This window comes from Ambystoma mexicanum, chromosome 7q (assembly GCF_040938575.1).
Source record: "Ambystoma mexicanum isolate Mex_15411 chromosome 7q, UKY_AmexF1_1, whole genome shotgun sequence".
Lineage (NCBI taxonomy): Eukaryota > Metazoa > Chordata > Amphibia > Caudata > Ambystomatidae > Ambystoma > Ambystoma mexicanum.
Genome location: NC_090941.1, coordinates 1,164,472,368 through 1,164,495,566, shown reverse-complemented (window position 1 = coordinate 1,164,495,566; position 23,199 = coordinate 1,164,472,368). Strand labels below are relative to the sequence as shown.

Here is a 23,199-nt window from a genome sequence, read left to right as displayed (position 1 = left end):
GTGTGGTTTTTGTTTAAGTTTAATAGAAGTGTTGTGTTTATAATGAATGGTTTAAAAATAAATGTACTTATATTTTTCTACCTGAAACCTTGAGTCAGTGTTTGCTTGAGTCACAGTAATTGTGGTCCCTTTGTGTAATCTCTGCTACTGCTCATATACTCTTGAGATGAGCCTGGCTGCTCTGCCGCTGCTACCACTCTGACATAGCGGTATAGGCTTGTACGATATGTAAAACGTGTATTGCCACCTGTGGTCTTAATTGTATGTAGTGGTCCCTAAGGGCACTGCACAGGATTCTGCCTAAAAGTGTCTCACCGGCTAGTCTACGGGCATCTGTCATCCAGGTGGCCAGGACACGGCCATCACTATTGGATCCATTTCCTGGGGGTGGACTAGTGCGGGAGGATCACCTGGATGGGGGGGGGTCTTCGGGGAGTGGAGGTGGGACACCCAAGGGTGAGACGCGGTATCCCCTTCCTTATGGCACCTTTTCCCCATCCTGCCCAGTAGGATACCTAGAAACTCTTTTCCCCCACCCCCTTTTCCAACACAAGCACTTTCTCACAACAGACTAATACCCGAGCCGTTTACCTGACATGTCCCAACACAAGGGTCAGGCATAGTCAGGTAATTGCCAACAACTACACACACATGACGGCCCTTTCCCAAAGGATAAAAGGCATAGCACAAGAGCACACTTTGAGCAAAGCCAAACGCACGAGGAAGAAGCTATTCCAGGACAGCAGTTCAAACAGAGGAGAAAGGCGGTGAGAACTGAAAGGAGGTCAAGGAGGGAGTTGCCCTTGCCCTTTTCAACCCAGACCCGCAAATTTGGCCTCCGATAAAAGAAACATAAGACCGGGGATCGCAACGGGGGAGTGGCGTGACAGATGTCAGCGGTACATGGAACCCTGTCGCACGTGGCCCCGTCCTTGACTCCTGCTGTAAAACAAACGCCAGTGAGTTCAACACAGCTGGTGAGTGGGACGTACCTGAGAGTGGGCAGGACTGTGTTGGACTCAAGATTGCATCCCCAGGGTCTAGATCCAAAGGCGATGGCCGTGCCCTGGCCACCTGAGAGAAAGATCCCCGGGGACTAGTGGGTGAGACACAGTGATACTGGAAATGCATTGGAGGGACAGGGCCTCCACGTGTTTGTCCTGTAGTCCTTTTATCATGTATGTTCTGTCTTGTTTTCCGCCCAGGAGTTCATGTGGGACTCCTGGTGGTGCATTTCTTCCTCTTTTTGCTTGTGGTGAACAGACCCTTGGGATACCCTTATGTCACCCATGGGTGGGGGTTCAACCTGATACCCCTAGTGTATGTTCTTGGGCACCTGTGTGTGGCCCACAAAGCAGGGTATGGGCTAGTGGCAGCTCCATGCTGAATTTGACAGGTGCTCTGAGTATCCTTCATTTTGGGCTACCCAGGCCCTGCCATTGGAATCAGTTGGTTAGGGAAAGGAAACAAGATGGCCCCTGTGGCCTCTTGCTTTCTATCACCTGTTAACTTGTTTTCCGGAAGACCCAGGAAACCCTTACTCTGTCTCTTCCACCTGACTGGCTGTTGAGTGGAAGTTCCATATATGGTATTGTGGAGAAGTCCAGGCCAGACTGGCTGGAGCCTTCCCAATGACTGTATGTTGTAGGTACGCCCGTGGGGTGTGACCTGGGTGAAAGAAGTGTGTGACGAATACGCATTTCACGTTATGAGTGTCTAGTATCTGGTGTGTGACACAATGACTGAGGCAGCCCTGCCCGAAACTAGTATGAATGCAGTGTGGAGTACTGAATGGCTGGGTGCTTGTCCGTATACACATTCTGCATTGTGAGTGTTTGGATGGAGAAGAATGGCCTGAATGCACTGTGAGCCTGATTGGCAGCTGCCTGAATGCCCTTCTGAATGATTGGTTGCCTGAGTGTGACCCAGCTGAGTGAATGAGAGACCAAACAGTATATCTGGGGACCTCTCACTGATGGAAATCGTTCAGAAGCTGAAGTCAATACTTGATGCTTACTCTGAGGCGAGCTGGAAGAAGAAGGTTAACTGCTGTTTCCCTTCAATGCAATCTGAAAGCTGCTGTACCTTCAAGAAACTGATCCAAGAGAGGACCTGGCTAGGAGACCTCTTCCCGAGCTACGAGGGACCATCGTGCACCAGCTGATCTTTGCCAAGGCTCCCTGGAAGTGAGACCCTCGAAAGGCTGCTGACCAGAGAAGGGGACCGTCACGGAATCCAAAGTGAAACACCCGGACATCCATCCATCGTCGTTGACCAGGGTTTGCAGGTTTGCTATAACCGCTGGAAGCCCGTCGAAGTGTGTGCCCAGACCCGGGGACAACTTGATGTTGTGCTGCTCAACGACCGGAGCCGCAGCGCTCCATTGCCTAAGACATTTGATCCAAGAACTCCCTTGCTCATTATCGTCAACCACTTTGTCCGGCTGGAGAAAGTCAAGGTCGTTGACGACCGAAGAGAATCTGCCGGTGGGTTTCACGCCACCCAAAGACCTCAAAGACGCCGACGAAATGCAAGGAGCCAGCCGTGGTCATATACCGATTGCTGACGACAGACGCGGACGACCCAACGCCGGTGCTGAGCCGAAGTTCTTCATTGACTCTTTGCAGCAACAAACTCTTGCCATCGAGGTGCACCGCACGCCTCATCTTCACAGGACGTTCACAAGCTTTCGCCAACGAGCACCGAGAGGATCGAAGCTGCTTCCCCAACAACAACGTCCCCTTTTATTCACCAAGGAATCTCAATGACCCGTGGCTCCTGCCTTAAAGGGAGTTCATTATAGAAGGTCCCGTCAACGACTCATCGAAGAACTCTACGAAACCAGGTACATTGAGGTTGTTGAACCTTTAGAAGGAATTGAGACTACATTAAGAATATCTGGACTGGGCTTGTTAATACGCACCTTGAAACACTTGTGTATAGGCGCGTTATAAATACAATATCATATCAATACGCTTTATTTACAGGTTGCCCAAGTGGGGGGATCCTCACACAGAACTGTCTCTAGGTAGACGGGAGGCTGTTCTGCCATTACTTGATTTAACTTGCTTTCTTTCTGTGTCTATCGTTGATTCATTTTATGATCTGATTCGTATGCCATTTGAACTGTTAGCAGTTGATGCATTTCAAAGGAATCGATAGTTAAGAGCGGTACCACGTAGACCTGTATATATTTGCTATTATAGTATTGCCAGGGTACAAAGTGTGTTAATGTGATTGTGTATATAACGTGAACCGTATTTATATAAAGAACTCATCACTAACATAGTGTTTGGACATTCCTTTGTGGGTGTTTGGGGAGTACACTATACTTAAGAACCAGCCCGCATCACCTCCTGAGAGCTAAGCCTTGATTGCTCGTCCATTGCTACCAACAATAGAGAATCCTGTTCTGGGGTGCTCTGTGCTTCTACTTTGCCATATAGAGAGCAGGAGTACAGAGTCACCCTCTGGTTTCTCACACTCCCTTGAGGGTTGCCCCCATGTCATATAGCCACCCCCAGGGTCAGGTAGCGGCTACCTTCCCCAGTCCACATGGGTAGAGGCTACTGCTGGAAAAGGAGTGATGACACGATCGGATTCATAACACTGTCAATTGTCAGAATTTTGCAGTTTTCCCAGAGAAGAAGTGATACCTGTAAGAATTTAATGTTTGAATTTCAAAATCATTTTTTCAGCGATTTATTAAGCTGACATTTTTGATGTTATCACTGCTATGCCTCTGGGACGTTTTGATAACTGTGGATTGTTGGTATTTGTTAGTTGTAGCGAGATTGTAGCACTAACTGCAATTGTTCATCAAAAGAAGATCCACATGAAGGAGAACACCTTTTTGGAAAATAACGTGAAAGCCAAAAAGATTAAAAAGTGATATGAGGAACATAAAGCAGAACTAGAAACTCGTTCAACAAATAGAATGACATGTCTATTCATTATGTTTGTTATGTTAATTATATTTATAAAGCGCATGTACGCCGAAGCATCTTGGCACTAGAAATGATGCAGGGTGTTTTAAAAACTGACTAGCAAAAAGGACCATTTAAAACAGCTTGATTTTTAGAAGCCGGTGAAAAGTAAGATGGTTTTTTGTAGCCCAAAATGATACAGGCAAGGAGTTGCATAATTTTGCGGCCGCAACAGAAAAGGAGCGGCCGCCCACACGCTGAAACTGATGACGAGGAATAGGAAGAAGGCAAGAGCCTTTAGAGTTTAGTTTGCGGGTAGGTATGTAAGGGCGGAACCGTTCCTGCAGATATTCAGCGCCTGATCCATAAAAAGCCCAGTGAACTATCACCAACGATTTGAAGCAAACCCGCTGAAGAACTGGAAGCCAATGTAAAGACCGGAGAATGGCAGAAATATGGGCTCCATACGGCGTACCTGTGCAGATGCAGGCTGCATAGTTCTGGAGGAGCTGCAGACGATATAGGAGATACAAAGGGTGAGCCAGAAAAAGAGAATTGCAGTAATCCAGCCGATTTAAGACTAGAGAGGCCGTTACAATGGGCCTAAACTGGATAGGAAGGAATGGTAGAACTTTACGAAGAACTCGAAGTTGGAAAAACCCAGCCCTACAGATAGTCCCAACTTGGGTGTCCACAGACGAGGAGGCTGAGAAGATCACTCCCCAAGTTTTTTACCTCTGACACTGGAGAGGGACAGGAGCCAAGCTCAGAGGGTCAAAAGGCCGGAGACCAGATTGGGGCTGGGGATAGAGTGACCGAATGACCACCAGGACCTCAGTCTTGTCCGCATTTAGCTTCAGCCAATTGTCACCCATCCACTTACTCACAGCCCGCAGGCACGTCCTAAGCTGATACGATAGGTCAGGTTGGATGGAATGGAAACTGTGAGAGCAGAACAAGAGGCTGAATGTGGATGTTAAAAAGGGCCGGGGACAAGGCAGATCACTGGGGGACCACCTAAAGTGGCCGAAAAGCGATGCATCAGTGTTTGACTACGGTCAGCCAAAAAAGAGGTGAACCAAGCCAAAACCTGACCCGAAAGGCCAGCCACTGCAAGACGATCCACATATATCTGTACACATATACAATACTTAAGACAATATAAATGAAAGCAAGCACAGTTTTACATTTATTCCTCCCCTTCGATTTCCTCATGTGTACTTTCTTTGTGCACTTTTACTCGTTTTGATTATAACCGAATTCTAGCCCACACCCGCACTCCCGCACACTCTGTCCCCATACACAAATATTCACATGTACCGAAAAAATTAGGTAAAATCAAGGAAAACTGCACGTAGAAAGTGCAAACGATTGAATGTGACACAAAAACTTGATATGGAATCCACAACACACTAGAGATCACAAACAGATAACAAGCCACCCTGCGGGTCTTCTCATTGAATTTTGTTTTCTCGTACAAGGTGCATCCTCCTTGGCCTTTATAGAGCACTTACCAGATATCAAGTGAAAGGAGAATCGGTAGGAGTCGGTTGGGACGGTGCAGGTCGATGGTCTCGTCTTGGTGCTGATGGTGTCCCTTCTTCAAGATGCAACACCAGAAACGGGATGAGTTTTAAGCCTCAACCATATTTCAGAATGGCATCTGTGCGTAGAGATCACCTGCCAAAATGCTGGCATTTAGCCGGGTGGATTGGCAGACGGTTCCAGGAGGCTAATCACAGTCCGATCAGTAAAAAACATCAAAGTTGGAGAAATGCTTAAAGGACTTCAAACATGTCCATTATGCTACTGCGGTCAGAGATTTATGAATGACCAGAATGGTGAAATTGGTCTAAATTCTGACAAAAATAGAAATCTCTTCACCAACCAACCCGGTAAAATCACATCCCTCTGCTCACAACTCTGAAATTCTAAACATAACACAACCATACCTATATTTCACAACAAACTGCACACAATTCACTACACCGCAAGAACGAAACACACCACACATAGCCTTGCACAATAGCACATGACAAGTAACGACCGAAAGAAAACACACCTACTCCCAGCGAGCGTTGTAAAACAAACTGAAGCTGCCAACAGCACATCACAGCTCTCTTGTGTTTTTCCCACTCAATCCTACTAACTTACCCTACCCTCTTGCTTTTCAATCCCCCAGAGCGGCATTGGACCACTCCGATGGTGATAGTGAGCGGTGTAAATATCCTTTAACATAACCTAAACAGCTATCTATATTCAGCATACATGCATGCTGACACTATTCTAGTGAAAAGCCTTTCACGTAAACATAACACGTGTGGCAATGAGCATGCATTTAGTGTGACAAAGTCAAACTATACATTATTACAATTGTCAGTTTATTGTACTTAGTGTAGCCCTAACAATAACAATTCATAAGAAAGAAATATAGACACTTTAGATTAAGATGGCATGATTACAATAAAAGCAAATTCTATTGACCAAAGTTCATATATACGCGCACGCGTGCACACACAACCACACAGTATTATGCCCACACTACCCACAGTGAAGCTACGCAATAAGGGATGAACTCAGGGCTCAGGATAAGATAATCTACTCCCTTTTTTCGAAAGTTGGGAATGCAACAATGTTTTAGAGTAAAAATGTAATTTCCATTCTTTATGGGCGCTTTTTTAGGTGGAGGGGAACAGATTTGTAATCCACACTTCTTTGCGCCTAGATCTTCATGAACATTAGAGGAATCATCCTACCTTATAAAGTGGCTCTACTCTGCTGGTTTCTATTATCTGTTAGAAGGTGTTGTACTCCCTGTTTTGCTGCGGTGAAAGTGCCTGTTTGTATGGAGTAAAGGTGGTTGGTACACAGCTTATCTGTTGGGCTGCTAAATTATCATCGCTTGTAGTGTGTATACTGGCACGGCTTTCCCTATGGTGGCACCACGCACGCTATATACAATGAGCCACTTCAAATCATCATATCAGTTTAGAAGGCGCTGATCGACAGGTGTAAAAGTCCATGAGTAGATCTCCAAAGGAGTGATGAACTAGGGGGGCTTTTAACAAATCAGCGCTTAGTTTACATTTGCACAAAAGAACCAATAGGTACAACTGAAACCATTTGGGGACCATGACAACCACAAACCAACAGTAAATTTGTTAAACCTCTTTCGTGTGCCAGAGTAATGCCATCGGAAGGGATCCTAATCAGTATTAGAGTGAGATGGCGGACAAGCAGAAGATGAGAAACATCATTGACTCACAGGTTTTACAAGTATTGCATTACATAGGCACCCCTTCTGACCAGTCTCCTAAAAATCCGTCCATATTACCTATACACAAGGACGACCACGCTTGGTTACATACCCTGATTAGCAGTCTCTCTCAATAAGTGGTTAAAACTATTTCAGAATAAAGATTTTAAAGGTAAGTATTTGGGATTCATAATTTAGTATTTTATATTTTGGTTTTTACAAATGATCACTTCTATATTTCTCCTGAGTTTGATGCAGAATTAAAGTAGCTTCCTAACCGTTGTCTTCGACTCCTTGTACCACAGGAACAACGTGAAAAAGCACACATCGCTGATCAGCTGAAGCAAGACGGTTACCAGCTGCCGGGTGGCATCCCCATCAATGGTACCAGCTGCCGGGTGGCCTCCCCATCAATGGTACCAGCTGCCGGGTGGCCTCCCCATCAATGGTACCAGCTGCCGGGTGGCATCCCCATCAATGGTACCAGATGCTTGGTAGCATCCCCATCAATGGTACCAGCTGCCGGATGGCCTCCCCATCAATGGTACCAGCTGCCGGGTGGCATCCCCATCAATGGTACCAGCTGCCGGGTGGCATCCCCATCAATGGTACCAGATGCTTGGTAGCATCCCCATCAATGGTACCAGCTGCCGGATGGCCTCCCCATCAACGGTACCAGCCTCCGGGTGGCATCCCCATCGATGGTACCAGCTGCCGGGTGGCCTCCCCATCAACGGTACCAGCTGCCGGGTGGCATCCCCATCAATGGTACCAGTTGCCGGGTGGCCTCCCCATCAACGGTACCAGCTGCCGGGTGGCATCCCCATCAATGGTACCAGCTGCCGGGTGGCCTCCCCATCAATGGTACCAGCTGTCAGATGGAATATCCATCTCTGGAAATGCTTCGAAGGTCCCTCATCAATCGCAACACCAAACAGTGTTGAAAGGTTTCTGAAACACAACCACCCTCGGCTCTGAGAAACAGTTGTATATAGCCAGCTACATAGAGAAAATAACGTTACTTATCCTATTTAAGGTCATAGCCCAAAAAAGTAGACTACTTACCAGGTTGCACAGGGTGGTTCATACAGAGGACAGTGCAAACCTTCTGCTTTTCTTTGCTGTTTTTATAATTATGATTGATGGACCTGCTAGAGGTTTCAGCTTTACCCTGCAGAAGGGAGGCTGACACCAGGAGTTGCTCTCTGTGTGCTTTTTATTTATTGAGCGCAGACCTAGCTTCGGGAAGTAATGGATCACTTTACAATTAGGAGGGAAGAATCCGGTGAGGCGAGCAGAGAATCTATGGCGCTGGCAAGGGGGGTACATTTGCAGAAAGGGATCAACAAGCAACCAGGGGAGGAAACAGTGGGAGGCAGATTACCCAGTCTTAGGTATGGCGGGGAGTGGAGGTTGTGTGGAGCTAGGAGTTAGGGAGGAGCCATTCTTTGAAGATAGGGTCTTGTGCTCGTTCCTGAACTGTAAAAGCGAGGGGTTTAGTCTGATGTTGACGGGAGGAGGTTCCAGAGCCTTGGGTCTTAGACAGAGAAGGCCTGTCCTATGGTTCTTATCCCTCCTGCACCAGCAGTAGGAAAGGACAGTCTGTCCGAAGTAAGGACAGACATGTATTGTTTATGTACCTTTTTGGAAATCCTTTAATTTTCTCTGAACGAGGCTTTCAAAAACTCTGCTTCTAGTTAGAAAACGTAAACTGTATCAGTTTTGTGGCTGAGTTCCCCTGAACGTTTCATCCCTGGTTTGCAACATTGCACCTGTCCAATCAGTACTTTTTGACTGAACGCCACTTAAAAGTTTGAGGAGAACCATCTGGTCGAAAGGACTGACATTTGGAAGATTCAAGTTCTTCTCGATTTGATTTTCTCAGGTTTACTTCCATGAATGAATGAATGAAAGAAAGATGCGCAACGTTTGCCAGAGGCATCTTGGCGCTGCATTCTGCCAGACTCGGGATGTCATACCCCGGTACGGGCATGAGAGCATTTCTCGGCAGAAGCATAAACTTCTCCTCCAGGTCTGGAGCGTGGTCATGAGTAATCATGGGGTAATGGAAGAGAGAAGTGGGACCAGATCCACTTCAGGGGGTGATGCATGGATTTTACTTTCCATGTGTCCCATTGGATTTTCAACCTCCATTGCAAAAAGCAAGTCCTTTTCCGGACAGCAGGTGAACATTGTATCGGGGCTCAAATCTTAATATACAAACAGCCAGGTGGCAAGCTATAAGAAACAGACTTCAAGGAAGCATGTTATTGCATCCCAACATGGCATTTCCATTCAAGGTTTCTGGGGTTTACAGCCAACAGCTCCTACTTCACGTACAGGATTCTACCTTATGGCTTCTCCTCACAATGGGTTTGGCCTTCAATGCGCCCCGATCCACTCTGCCCTTGACTCAGAAGATCCAATTGATCAGGTAAGTTTGCAATACAACCCGGGCATTGTCTCAATAGAAGAGGAATGTCGAACTTACACTGGTTTGATTCTCGGCAGGTGGTCTCCTCTGGCAGGTATAGATACCTATGGGCTTGGTAATGTGCTTCGAGGTGGTCATGAATGCCAGAATGAGAATGCAGCTGTGTTTTACATCTCTGAGATGTCAAGAGGAGGTACTTTCTCAACTATGATCCCACCCACAGGAGATTCTTAGAGATGTAGAGTGGTGGAGAAAGTGCCTATGTTCTTGTAGGAGTTTGCATCCAAACCATGGGGCCCTCACGACTAACTCATCGGACTACAGCTGGTGTGCTGCCATGGACAATAAGATGTGTGGTCCTCTGAGGACAATCAGCTCCACATGAACATATCAGAGTTGAAGACCAACACATGGGCACTGAAAGCATTTCTGTCTCTAGTGCAGGGCAGATGAATTCTAGTCCCCAGAGAGAACACTGGTGCCATATGTTATGTACAGAACCAGGGGAAGCGGTCTCCCTGCGATTATTTCCGCAGAGGTTCCTTCAGTGGGTCGTGCACAGTGGCTGACGTTTGCGTATTAGGGAGCTCAGGATTTGATATGTTATAAACACTTGTATAGCGCAAATCTACACCAGATGGGGCATCATGGCGCTGAAGGCAAGAACTAGAAGGAAAGCGAGAAAAGCAGCAGAAAGAAGAAATCAGGCCGAGAATATAATGTTTTAACAGCGCAGCTACATGACAGATATTCATGGATGCTAAGAAGTGAGAAGTGGAGAGAGTTCCACAAGAGAGCTGCAGAAACAGAAAAGGAGCAGCCCCCTACATGGGAGTTCTTGACACAAGGCACACCGATGCACAGCGCACTGGCAGAACGGGGTGGTGGAACATAGCAAATACATTTATTCTGCAAATATTTTGGGCCAATTTTGTAAAGGCACAGTGCACTATGCAGAGAGCATTACATTTGACCCAACTGGCTAACGGGAACCAGTGCAGGGATTTCAGAACAGCAAAGGCAGGAGCAAGATGCGGGCACCAGTGGATAGGCGAGCCGCTGGGTTTTGGAGAAGCTGAAGACGATGGAGCAGGTAACTCGGTTGGCCCAGGTAAAGAGAGTTACAATAGTCAGGAGAGCCTGCAACCAAAGGACAGAGTGCAGAGGGAAGAAAAGGAAGCACTTTCCGCAGGATCCAGAGCTTGAAATGAACGTTTGACAGACTGCACTCACTTGAGGCGGTATGGAGACAGCGGCCGACAGCTTGACCCCTGATTTCATGATATACCCAGACAACGCATTCACGCATTTCCCCCTTTCCGCCTGACTTCCAAAGTGTTGCACAAACTCAGGAGGGGCCATCGGTGATGCGCAGTGCTGACCTCGCCATTGTGGTCCATAATCGTATCCTATCCCAACTTATCCTAGTATCCAAATGATTCTGGGCCGCAGATCTGCTTGAATGATGTGGGTGTCCACTGTGCCAATTGCGTGGTATGAACCGACTAGAAGCGAGTGGGATGCAGGCCGCCCCTCCATCGTTGAAACATGCACGCCTGAGGAGCAGCCACTGAGAGGTCTTAACCCCTCTCAGGATACTCAGAACATTCGGGCAGCATGAACTCAAACTGATGGATAGAGTTTACATCATGGTCTTAACTTAAACTCAGATGGGCAAGGACTCGCTGGGATGAGCACGTAAATTAAGCACACCCTACTGAGGTTTGTGTGTGCCTGAAAGTTAAAGGATTAAAGCTTTGCGTTTTCTTCTTCCAACGCTAATGAGTACCATTGAATGGTTCTTCAATATACACATTATTTACAGGGCTAAAAAAAGGCAGCAAAACTTCCATAGCAACAGCAATATAAAAATACATAATATGATTCACTATCTGCAGAATTAAATAGATGAAAGGCTATGGTAAGGCTATGGTTAGTCGTGGACTAAATGCTGCTTGAACACAAAAAATACAAGGAATATCCTCAAGTGCACGGAGAAGTGTTCTTTGCCTAAACACATTCAACCACAGTTAACCTCGAAAGCTGCTTGTTATTGCCCACACAACTCCTTTCCTCGCTTCCCAAACCAATCCTCAAGTCCTTTTCTCCTTTAGACATCATCTCTGATAGTAAACCTGATGAATCGTTTGACACAAAAATGCTTCTCAAAGTCCCACTATTAAGTACATTTCAGAAACTCAAAATCAGTGTTTTAAAACGGATTCTAGTCTGATGTGGCAGACCCATGGTATGGGCTACACCTGAAATACATCAGCAATTCCGATCAAACTATCTCTCTTTGTTGAAAGAGGTTAGACTAGATTTCAGAATGCTACTTTCTTGCTGCTTAAAGGCATAATCATTGCAGCTTTTGCCATACTTGTCGCTCCACATGATCTCTTCGTTCTTCACCTCTCGGAGGACAGCCCTGCTCTCCTCATCACCCATGCCTGCCATCACGTGATAATATTTTCCAATAACTTACTTGCATTACCCATTCATGTCAAACGCATCTCCTGATTAAACATTGTACGGTGAAGTTCTTCAAGTGCTCCCCCTGCTTTCTCGAGGTCTTTCCAGCTTCACAGTCTCTAGGACCAATAACTGGGCTCAAAGCAACCTGTGCTCATTTTTGTGAGTTTTTCAGGGTTACATAGACTTCACCAGTGTTTGTTCAGAGGGTGTGAGTCACAACCTCTGTATGTTTCAGCTGGTGTTCACTAAGAAGGTAAGCACTAGGGAAACTCTTCCCACAGTCGCACGTATAGGAGTTCAGTCCTGTATGCAGCACATGGTGCCTTTTTAGGTAGACCGAGCGGCTAAAGCTAACACCGCATGCTGCGCACACGTACGGCTTTTCACCTGTGTGGACTCGCTTGTGTATTTTTAATGCTGAGGCGTCCCGAAAACACTTTTGGCACTCGTTACACATAAATGGCTTTTCCCCAGTGTGTACTCGCCTGTGCTTCTGTAGAGTCGACAGGGCACCAAAGCCTCTGCCACACAAATCACATGTATGTGGTTTCTCCCCTGTGTGTGTTTGCTGATGACGGATTAAATGAGAGGCACGTCCAAAGTTCTTCCCACACAAGTCACATGTGTACGGTTTTGCTCCAGTGTGCATTAGCCTATGTTTAGTCAGTGAGGATGAGTCGGCGAAGCTCTGCCCACACTCACCACAAACATAGGGCAGCTCCCCACTGTGCATTTTCAGGTGCCTGATGAGATGGCAAGAACGACCAAAACTCTTCCCACAATCACTACAAGTAAATGGTTTCTCTCCTGTGTGCGTCAGCTGATGTTTCACTACTAATGAGGTTTCACTGAAGCACTTCCCACACTCCTCACATTTGTACGGTTTCACACCTGTATGCGTCCGATGGTGCTTGATAAGCGTCGATGCATGTGTGAAGCCTCGCCCACACAACTTGCAGATGTGTGGCTTCTTTCCTGTGTGGATTTTCTGGTGCCTGAAGAGATAGCCTTTCACACTGAAGGTTTTCCCACATTCATCGCATGAATATGGTTTTTCCTCTGTGTGTATTCGCTGGTGTTTTCTTAGTAGTATTGTGTCCCTGAACGTCTTGCCGCAGTCACCGCATGGAAATGGTCTCTCCCCGGTGTGTATTTTCAGGTGACTTGCAAGCTGCGGTGCATATCTATACCGTTTACCACATTCAGTACAGCAGTGCTGCTTCTCCTTCTGGCTTGATTCGCTGGCATTCATTCCTTCGGGCCGACTCTCGCCTGGCACGGTTACCATTTCAGTTTTCTCATGCTCCTTCTGGTGTTCCGTTAGGCTCTGTGAGTCACAGAAGGTTTGGCCACAGTCGCTACACGAGTGTTCTTTCCCAATCACGTTTGTGTCTTCCAAGTTGTAATCCTCTCTTTCGAGCTTAATGGGAAAAGCCTGTGTCAACATGTTCTCTCCAGTATGTTCCTGCTGGTGAATACGGAGGCCCAGTGCATCACAGAAGGTTTTCTCACACTCATTGCATGAGTGCTGCTTCTCTGTCAAATGTACGTCCTCCAAGGTGAATCGCTCGTTTTTGGGCCTAATATGATCAGGCTGAGTTTTGATTTCCTCCCCTGGGTGTTCCTGCTGGTGAATACCTAAGCTCTTTGAGTCACAGAAAGTTTTATCACATACAGTACACAAGTGCTGTTTCTCTCCCAGGTCTGCCTTCTCCTGGCTTAGAGTCTCGCTTTTGGGGTTAGTGTCACCAGGCGGAGGTAGGATTTCCTTTGCCTTGTGTTCCTGCCTGTGTATCCCCAGACCCAGTGAGTCACAGAAACATTTCCCACACTCATTGCACGAGTGCTCTTTCTCACTATTGGTTATTTCTTTCACTATGAGAGTCTCCCTTTTGGGCACAATATCACTAGGCTGGGTTATGATTTCCTTTCCTGTGAGCTCTTGCATGTGGATCCTTGGGCCCAATGCATCAGTGCAGCCTTCTCTGCACTCATTAGCTGAGTGCACTTTCTCACGTATGTTCATATGTTCCAGGCTGAGATTGTTCTTTTCCGGCTTCATGTCGGCAGGCTGATATAGGATTTCTTTCCCTGCGTGTTCCTGCACATGCATCCTTAGGCTTATTAAGTCAGAGAAACATGTTACACACCTATGACACTGATACACTTCCTTCTTTGGAATTAATCCGGGGTGCTTTTTTTCCTGGTGTTTGAATAGAAAGAGTGCGGAAACACACTTTTTCCCACATTCACTGCATGTATTTTGTTTTTCTTGTATGTGAATCTTCTGGTGTGCCAGCAGTGATGATGAGTCAAGAAAGGTCTCCACACATTCATCGCATGTGTATAGCTTGTCTTTTGGGCAGCTGCAATGGACTATATGGGAGGAGGCGTCACTGAAACATTTGCCGCATTTGTTGCATATGTAGGTCATGAGTGATGTTTGCGTGATTTGCTCGTTGCTGGGGTTCATGGATTTGGGGATTTCTCCTTCATGTTCAAGGGGTGCATGCAGTTCGTTCTCATTAAGAAACCTTTGCGATGTGCTCTGCATTTCACCAGTTTCCGCTTGCTCTGCTCTTTCATTGGCGGAACCAGACACCGTCTGATAGGATTCCAAGTCATTGGAGGCGTCTCGATGACGCTGCTCATGCTTGACCCTGGATTTCTTGCCTGCTGGATAAAAAGACAGGGCATTGTTTAATTACTGATAAATCCATCTTTTCTCAAGAAAGGAGAGGATTCTCACAGCATTACAACTATCTATGGAACCCATTAGGAAGGTCTTTAAGAAGACCTCTAAAATGTCTTCTTACATGATCAATAAGTGAAACTTAAGATGTCTCACATTCCGCGTGAGCGCTTACTTCTCACACGCCATTGGGAAAGGCCAGTAATAAGTCAGGTGACCTGAGAAATAATTAAGACAAGGCCACAGGTAACGGCTACAAAATCAATTATTAAATCACAGACATTTGGAATAGGGCTTTGATTAGCATGTTTCAAAAGAATAAATGTTTGACATGCCCAATATGATAGATATGATAATACTGAAATAAAACAAAACACTGCATCAAAGATTAGGAAAAACAAATTAAACGGTGAACATTGGCAAAAGTGAAATAATACATGTTAATAAAGAAACAATTTAAATTTTCAAAGTTAATATGAGAGATGGAAAATCAAAGACAAGGTCAGCCAAGATGGTTAGATGCACCATTGCATAATATACCGCCCTTATACAGTGAAAGGGTATGATGTACTGTGCACAGTGAACAGGTATGCTGTACTGTGCACAGTGAAAGAGTATACTGTACTGTGCACAGTGAAAGGGTATACTGTACTGTGCACAGTGAAAGGGTATGCTGTACTGTGCACAGTGAAAGGGTATGCTGTACTGTGCACAGTGAACGGGTATGCTGTACTGTGCACAGTGAACAGGTATGCTGTACTGTGCACAGTGAAACGGTATGCTGTACTGTGCACAGTGAACAGGTATGCTGTACTGTGCACAGTGAAACGGTATGCTGTACTGTGCACAGTGAACAGGTATGCTGTACTGTGCACAGTGAAAGGGTATGCTGTACTGTGCACAGTGAAAGGGTATGCTGTAGTGTGCACAGTGAAAAGGTATGCTGTAGTGTGCACAGTGAACAGGTATGCTGTAGTGTGCACAGTGAAAAGATATGTTGTACTGTGCACAGTGAACAGGTATGCTGTAGTGTGCACAGTGAAACGGTATGCTGTACTGTGCACAGTGAACAGGTATGCTGTACTGTGCACAGTGAAAGGGTATGCTGTACTGTGCACAGTGAAAGGGTATGCTGTAGTGTGCACAGTGAAAAGGTATGCTGTAGTGTGCACAGTGAACAGGTATGCTGTAGTGTGCACAGTGAAAAGATATGCTGTACTGTGCACAGTGAACAGGTATGCTGTAGTGTGCACAGTGAAAAGGTATGCTGTACTGTGCGCAGTTCAAGGGTATGCTGTACTGTGACGGTGAAAAGGTATGCTGTACTGTTGTGACAGTGAAAAGGTATGCTGTACAGTTGTGACAGTGAAAGGGGATGCTCTACTGTGCACAGTGAATGGGGATGCTGTACTATGCACAGTGAAAAGTATGCTGTACTGTTCTGACACTGAAAGGGTATGCTGTACTGTGACAGTGAAAAGAGATGTTGTACTGTGCACAGTGAACAGGTATGCTGTAGTGTGCACAGTGAACAGGTATGCTGTAGTGTGCGCAGTGAAAAGGTATGCTGTACTGTGCACAGTTAAAGGGTATGCTGTACTGTGACGGTGAAAAGGTATGCTGTACTGTTGTGACAGTGAAAAGGTATGCTGTACGGTTGTGGCAGTGAAAGGGGATGCTCTACTGTGCACAGTGAATGGGGATGCTGTACTGTGCACAGTGAAAAGTATGCTGTACTGTTCTGACACTGAAAGGGTATGCTGTACTGTGCACAGTGAACAGGTATGCTGTAGTGTGCACAGTGAAAAGGTATGCTGTAGTGTGCGCAGTGAAAAGGTATGCTGTAGTGTGCGCAGTGAAAAGTATGCTGTAGTGTGCACAGTGAAAAGGTATGCTGTACTGTGCACAGTTAAAGGGTATGCTGTACTGTGACGGTGAAAAGGTATGCTGTACTGTTGTGACAGTGAAAAGGTATGCTGTACGGTTGTGACAGTGAAAGGGGATGCTCTACTGTGCACAGTGAATGGGGATGCTGTATTGTGCACAGTGAAAAGTATGCTGTACTGTTCTGACACTGAAAGAGTATGCTGTACTGTGACAGTGAAAAGGTATGCTGTACTGTGACAGTGAAAGGGTATGCTGTACTGTGCACAGTGAAAAGGTATGCTGTACCGTGCACAGTGAAAGGATATGCTGTACTGTGACAGCGAAAAGGTATGCTGTACTGTTGTGACAGTAAAAAGGTATGCTGTACTGTGACAGTGAAAAGGAATGTTGTACTGTGCACAGTGAAAGGGTATGCTGTACTGTGACAATGAAAAGGTATGCTGTACTGTGACAGTGAAAAGGTATGCTGTACGGTTGTGACAGTGAAAAGGTATGCTGTACTGTGACAGTGAACATGTATGCTGTACTGTGCACAGTGAAAAGGTATGCTGTACTGTTGTGACAGTGAACAGGTATGCTGTACTGTGACAGTGAACAAGTATGATGTACTGTGACAGGGAACAGGTATGCTGTACTGTGCAAAGTGAAAAGGTATGCTGTACTGTGAAGGTGAAAAGGTATGCTGTACTGTGACGGTGAAAAGGTATGCTGTACTGTGGACAGTGAACAGGTATGCTGTACTGTGCACAGTGAAAGGGTATGCTGTACTGTGACGGTGAAAAGGTATGCTGTACTGTGACGGTGAAAAGGTATGCTGTACTGTGACAGTGAACCGGTATGCTGTACTGTGACAGTGAAAAGGTATGCTATACTGTTGTGACAGTGAAAAGGTATGCTGTACTGTGACAGTGAACAGGTATGATGTACTGTGACAGTGAAAAGGTATGCTGTACTGTGCACAGTGAAAGGGTATGCTGTACTGTGAAGGTGAAAAGGTATGCTGTACTGTGACAGTGAAAAGAGATGTTGTACTGTGCACAGTGAACAGGTATGCTGTAGTGTGCACAGTGAAAAGGTATGCTGTAGTGTGCGCAGTGAAAAGGTATGCTGTACTGTGACGGTGAAAAGGTATGCTGTACTGTTGTGACAGTGAAAAGGTATGCTGTACGGTTGTGACAGTGAAAAGGTATGCTGTACTGTGCACAGTGAAAAGGTATGCTGTACCGTGCACAGTGAAAAGGTATGCTGTACTGTGCACAGTGAAAGGATATGCTGTATTGTGACAGCGAAAAGGTATGCTGTACTGTTGTGACAGTAAAAAGGTATGCTGTACTGTGACAGTGAAAAGGTATGCTATACTGTTGTGACAGTGAAAAGGTATGCTGTACTGTGACAGTGAACAGGTATGATGTACTGTGACAGTGAAAAGGTATGCTGTACTGTGCACAGTGAAAGGGTATGCTGTACTGTGAAGGTGAAAAGGTATGCTGTACTGTGCCGGTGAAAAGGTATGCTGTACTGCGCACAGTGAAAGTGTATGCTGTACTGTGCACAGTTAAAGGGTATGCTGTACTGTGACAGTGAAAGGGTATCCTGTACTGTGCACAGTGAAAATGTATGCTGTACTGTGCACAGTGATAAGGTATGCTGTACTGTGCACAATGAAACGGTATGCTGTACTGTGACAGTGAACAGGTATGCTGTACTGTGACAGTGAAAAGGTATGCTGTACTGTTGTGACAGTGAAAAGGTATGCTGTATTGTTGTGACAGTGAAAAGGTATGCTGTACTGTGCACAGTGAAAAGGTGTGCTGTACTGTGCACAGTGAAAAGGTGTGCTGTACTGTGCACAGTGAAAGGGTATGCTGTACTGTGACAGTGAAAAGGTATGCTGTACTGTGACAGTGAAAAGGTATGCTGTACTGTTGTGACATGTGACAGTGTGAAGGTATGCTGTACTGTGCACAGGGAAAAGGTATGCTGTACTGCGATAGTGAAAAGGTATGTTGTACTGTGCACAGTGAAAAGGTATGCTGTACTGTTGTGACCGTGAAAAGGTATGCTGTACTGTTGTGACAGTGAAAAGGTATGCCTTACTGTGACAGTGAAAAGGTATGCTGTACTGTGCACAGTGAAAGGGTATGCCTTACTGTGACAGTGAAAAGGTATGCTGTACTGTGCACAGTGAAAGGGTATGCTGTACTGTGACAGTGAACAAGTATGATGTACTGTGACAGGGAACAGGTATGCTGTACTGTGAAGGTGAAAAGGTATGCTGTACTGTGACGGTGAAAAGGTATGCTGTACTGTGGACAGTGAACAGGTATGCTGTACTGTGCACAGTGAAAGGGTATGCTGTACTGTGAAGGTGAACAGGTATGCTGTACTGTGACGGTGAAAAGGTATGCTGTACTGTGGACAGTGAACAGGTATGCTGTACTGTGACAGTGAACAGGTATGCTGTACTGTGACAGTGAAAAGGTATGCTATACTGTTGTGACAGTGAAAAGGTATGCTGTACTGTGACAGTGAACAAGTATGATGTACTGTGACAGTGAAAAGGTATGCTGTACTGTGCACAGTGAAAGGGTATGCTGTACTGTGCACAGTGAAAATGTATGCTGTACTGTGCACAGTGATAAGGTATGCTGTACTGTGCACAATGAAACGGTATGCTGTACTGTGACAGTGAACAGGTATGCTGTACTGTGACAGTGAAAAGGTATGCTGTACTGTTGTGACAGTGAAAAGGTATGCTGTATTGTTGTGACAGTGAAAAGGTATGCTGTACTGTGACAGTGAAAAGGTATGCTGTACTGTGACAGTGAAAAGGTGTGCTGTACTGTGCACTGTGAAAGGGTATGCTGTACTGTGACAGTGAAAAGGTATGCTGTACTGTGACAGTGAAAAGGTATGCTGTACTGTTGTGACATGTGACAGTGTGAAGGTATGCTGTACTGTGCACAGGGAAAAGGTATGCTGTACTGCGATAGTGAAAAGATATGCTGTACTGTGCACAGTGAAAAGGTATGCTGTACTGTTGTGACAGTGAAAAGGTATGCTGTACTGTTGTGACAGTGAAAAGGTATGCTGTATTGTGCACAGTGAAAAGGTATGCCTTACTGTGACAGTGAAAAGGTATGCTGTACTGTGCACAGTGAAAGGGTATGCTGTACTGTGACAGTGAAAAGGTATGCTGGACTGTGCACAGTGAAAATGTATACTGTACTGTAACAGTGAAAAGATATGCTGTACTGTGACAGTGAAAAGGTATGCTGTACTGCGCAGAGTGAAAGGGTATGCTGTACTGTGACAGTGAAAAGGTATGCTGTACTGTGACAGTGAAAAGGTATGCTGTACGGTTGTGACAGTGAAAAGGTATGCTGTACTGTGAAGTGAAAAGGTATGCTGTACTGTTGTGACAGTGAACAGGTATGCTGTACTGTTTTGACAGTGAACAGGTATGCTGTACTGTTTTGACAGTGAACAGGTATGCTGTACTGTGACAGGGAACAGGTATGCTGTACTGTGCAAAGTGAAAAGGTATGCTGTACTGTGCACAGTGAAAGGGTATGCTGTACTGTGAAGGTGAAAAGGTATGCTGTACTGTGACTGTGAAAAGGTATGCTGTACTGTGACAGTGAACAGGTATGCTGTACTGTGACAGTGAAAAGGTATGCTATACTGTTGTGACAGTGAAAAGGTATGCTGTACTGTGACAGTGAACAGGTATGATGTACTGTGACAGTGAAAAGGTATGCTGTACTGTGCACAGTGAAAGGGTATGCTGTACTGTGCCGGTGAAAAGGTATGCTGTACTGTGCCGGTGAAAAGGTATGCTGTACTGCGCACAGTGAAAGTGTATGATGTACTGTGCACAGTGAAAGGGTATGCTGTACTGTGCACAGTGAAAGGGTATGCTGTACTGTGCACAGTGAAAGGGTATGCTGTACTGTGCACAGTGAACGGGTATGCTGTACTGTGCACAGTGAACAGGTATGCTGTACTGTGCACAGTGAAACGGTATGCTGTACTGTGCACAGTGAACAGGTATGCTGTACTGTGCACAGTGAAACGGTATGCTGTACTGTGCACAGTGAACAGGTATGCTGTACTGTGCACAGTGAAAGGGTATGCTGTACTGTGCACAGTGAAAGGGTATGCTGTAGTGTGCACAGTGAAAAGGTATGCTGTAGTGTGCACAGTGAACAGGTATGCTGTAGTGTGCACAGTGAAAGGGTATGCTGTACTGTGACAGTGAAAAGATATGTTGTACTGTGCACAGTGAACAGGTATGCTGTAGTGTGCACAGTGAAAAGGTATGCTGTACTGTGCGCAGTTCAAGGGTATGCTGTACTGTGACGGTGAAAAGGTATGCTGTACTGTTGTGACAGTGAAAAGGTATGCTGTACAGTTGTGACAGTGAAAGGGGATGCTCTACTGTGCACAGTGAATGGGGATGCTGTACTATGCACAGTGAAAAGTATGCTGTACTGTTCTGACACTGAAAGGGTATGCTGTACTGTGACAGTGAAAAGAGATGTTGTACTGTGCACAGTGAACAGGTATGCTGTAGTGTGCACAGTGAACAGGTATGCTGTAGTGTGCGCAGTGAAAAGGTATGCTGTACTGTGCACAGTTAAAGGGTATGCTGTACTGTGACGGTGAAAAGGTATGCTGTACTGTTGTGACAGTGAAAAGGTATGCTGTACGGTTGTGGCAGTGAAAGGGGATGCTCTACTGTGCACAGTGAATGGGGATGCTGTACTGTGCACAGTGAAAAGTATGCTGTACTGTTCTGACACTGAAAGGGTATGCTGTACTGTGCACAGTGAACAGGTATGCTGTAGTGTGCACAGTGAAAAGGTATGCTGTAGTGTGCGCAGTGAAAAGGTATGCTGTAGTGTGCGCAGTGAAAAGTATGCTGTAGTGTGCACAGTGAAAAGGTATGCTGTACTGTGCACAGTTAAAGGGTATGCTGTACTGTGACGGTGAAAAGGTATGCTGTACTGTTGTGACAGTGAAAAGGTATGCTGTACGGTTGTGACAGTGAAAGGGGATGCTGTACTGTGACAGTGAAAAGGTATGCTGTACTGTGACAGTGAAAGGGTATGCTGTACTGTGCACAGTGAAAAGGTATGCTGTACCGTGCACAGTGAAAGGATATGCTGTACTGTGACAGCGAAAAGGTATGCTGTACTGTTGTGACAGTAAAAAGGTATGCTGTACTGTGACAGTGAAAAGGAATGTTGTACTGTGCACAGTGAAAGGGTATGCTGTACTGTGACAATGAAAAGGTATGCTGTACTGTGACAGTGAAAAGGTATGCTGTACGGTTGTGACAGTGAAAAGGTATGCTGTACTGTGACAGTGAACATGTATGCTGTACTGTGCACAGTGAAAAGGTATGCTGTACTGTTGTGACAGTGAACAGGTATGCTGTACTGTGACAGTGAACAAGTATGATGTACTGTGACAGGGAACAGGTATGCTGTACTGTGCAAAGTGAAAAGGTATGCTGTACTGTGAAGGTGAAAAGGTATGCTGTACTGTGACGGTGAAAAGGTATGCTGTACTGTGGACAGTGAACAGGTATGCTGTACTGTGCACAGTGAAAGGGTATGCTGTACTGTGACGGTGAAAAGGTATGCTGTACTGTGACGGTGAAAAGGTATGCTGTACTGTGACAGTGAACCGGTATGCTGTACTGTGACAGTGAAAAGGTATGCTATACTGTTGTGACAGTGAAAAGGTATGCTGTACTGTGACAGTGAACAGGTATGATGTACTGTGACAGTGAAAAGGTATGCTGTACTGTGCACAGTGAAAGGGTATGCTGTACTGTGAAGGTGAAAAGGTATGCTGTACTGTGACAGTGAAAAGAGATGTTGTACTGTGCACAGTGAACAGGTATGCTGTAGTGTGCACAGTGAAAAGGTATGCTGTAGTGTGCGCAGTGAAAAGGTATGCTGTACTGTGACGGTGAAAAGGTATGCTGTACTGTTGTGACAGTGAAAAGGTATGCTGTACGGTTGTGACAGTGAAAAGGTATGCTGTACTGTGCACAGTGAAAAGGTATGCTGTACCGTGCACAGTGAAAAGGTATGCTGTACTGTGCACAGTGAAAGGATATGCTGTATTGTGACAGCGAAAAGGTATGCTGTACTGTTGTGACAGTAAAAAGGTATGCTGTACTGTGACAGTGAAAAGGTATGCTATACTGTTGTGACAGTGAAAAGGTATGCTGTACTGTGACAGTGAACAGGTATGATGTACTGTGACAGTGAAAAGGTATGCTGTACTGTGCACAGTGAAAGGGTATGCTGTACTGTGAAGGTGAAAAGGTATGCTGTACTGTGCCGGTGAAAAGGTATGCTGTACTGCGCACAGTGAAAGTGTATGCTGTACTGTGCACAGTTAAAGGGTATGCTGTACTGTGACAGTGAAAGGGTATCCTGTACTGTGCACAGTGAAAATGTATGCTGTACTGTGCACAGTGATAAGGTATGCTGTACTGTGCACAATGAAA

The 23,199-nt window shown here is 45.7% G+C and overlaps 1 protein-coding gene across 2 annotated transcripts in view; it reads right to left on the bottom strand.

Moving 5' to 3' along the window:
* Positions 1 to 6,286: 6,286 nt before the first annotated feature.
* Positions 6,287 to 23,199, bottom strand: part of LOC138528724 (zinc finger protein 585A-like) — a 139,415-nt gene continuing 122,502 nt past the window's right edge. Inside the window, exon 5 of one of the 2 annotated variants that reach the window (XM_069640587.1) lies at positions 6,287 to 14,767. In XM_069640587.1, coding sequence (XP_069496688.1) covers positions 12,291 to 14,767 — 2,477 coding nt within the window. In that variant the 3' untranslated portion in view covers positions 6,287 to 12,290. The remainder of the gene's footprint in view (positions 14,768 to 23,199) is intronic. The other variant, XM_069640588.1, reaches the window with a different exon arrangement.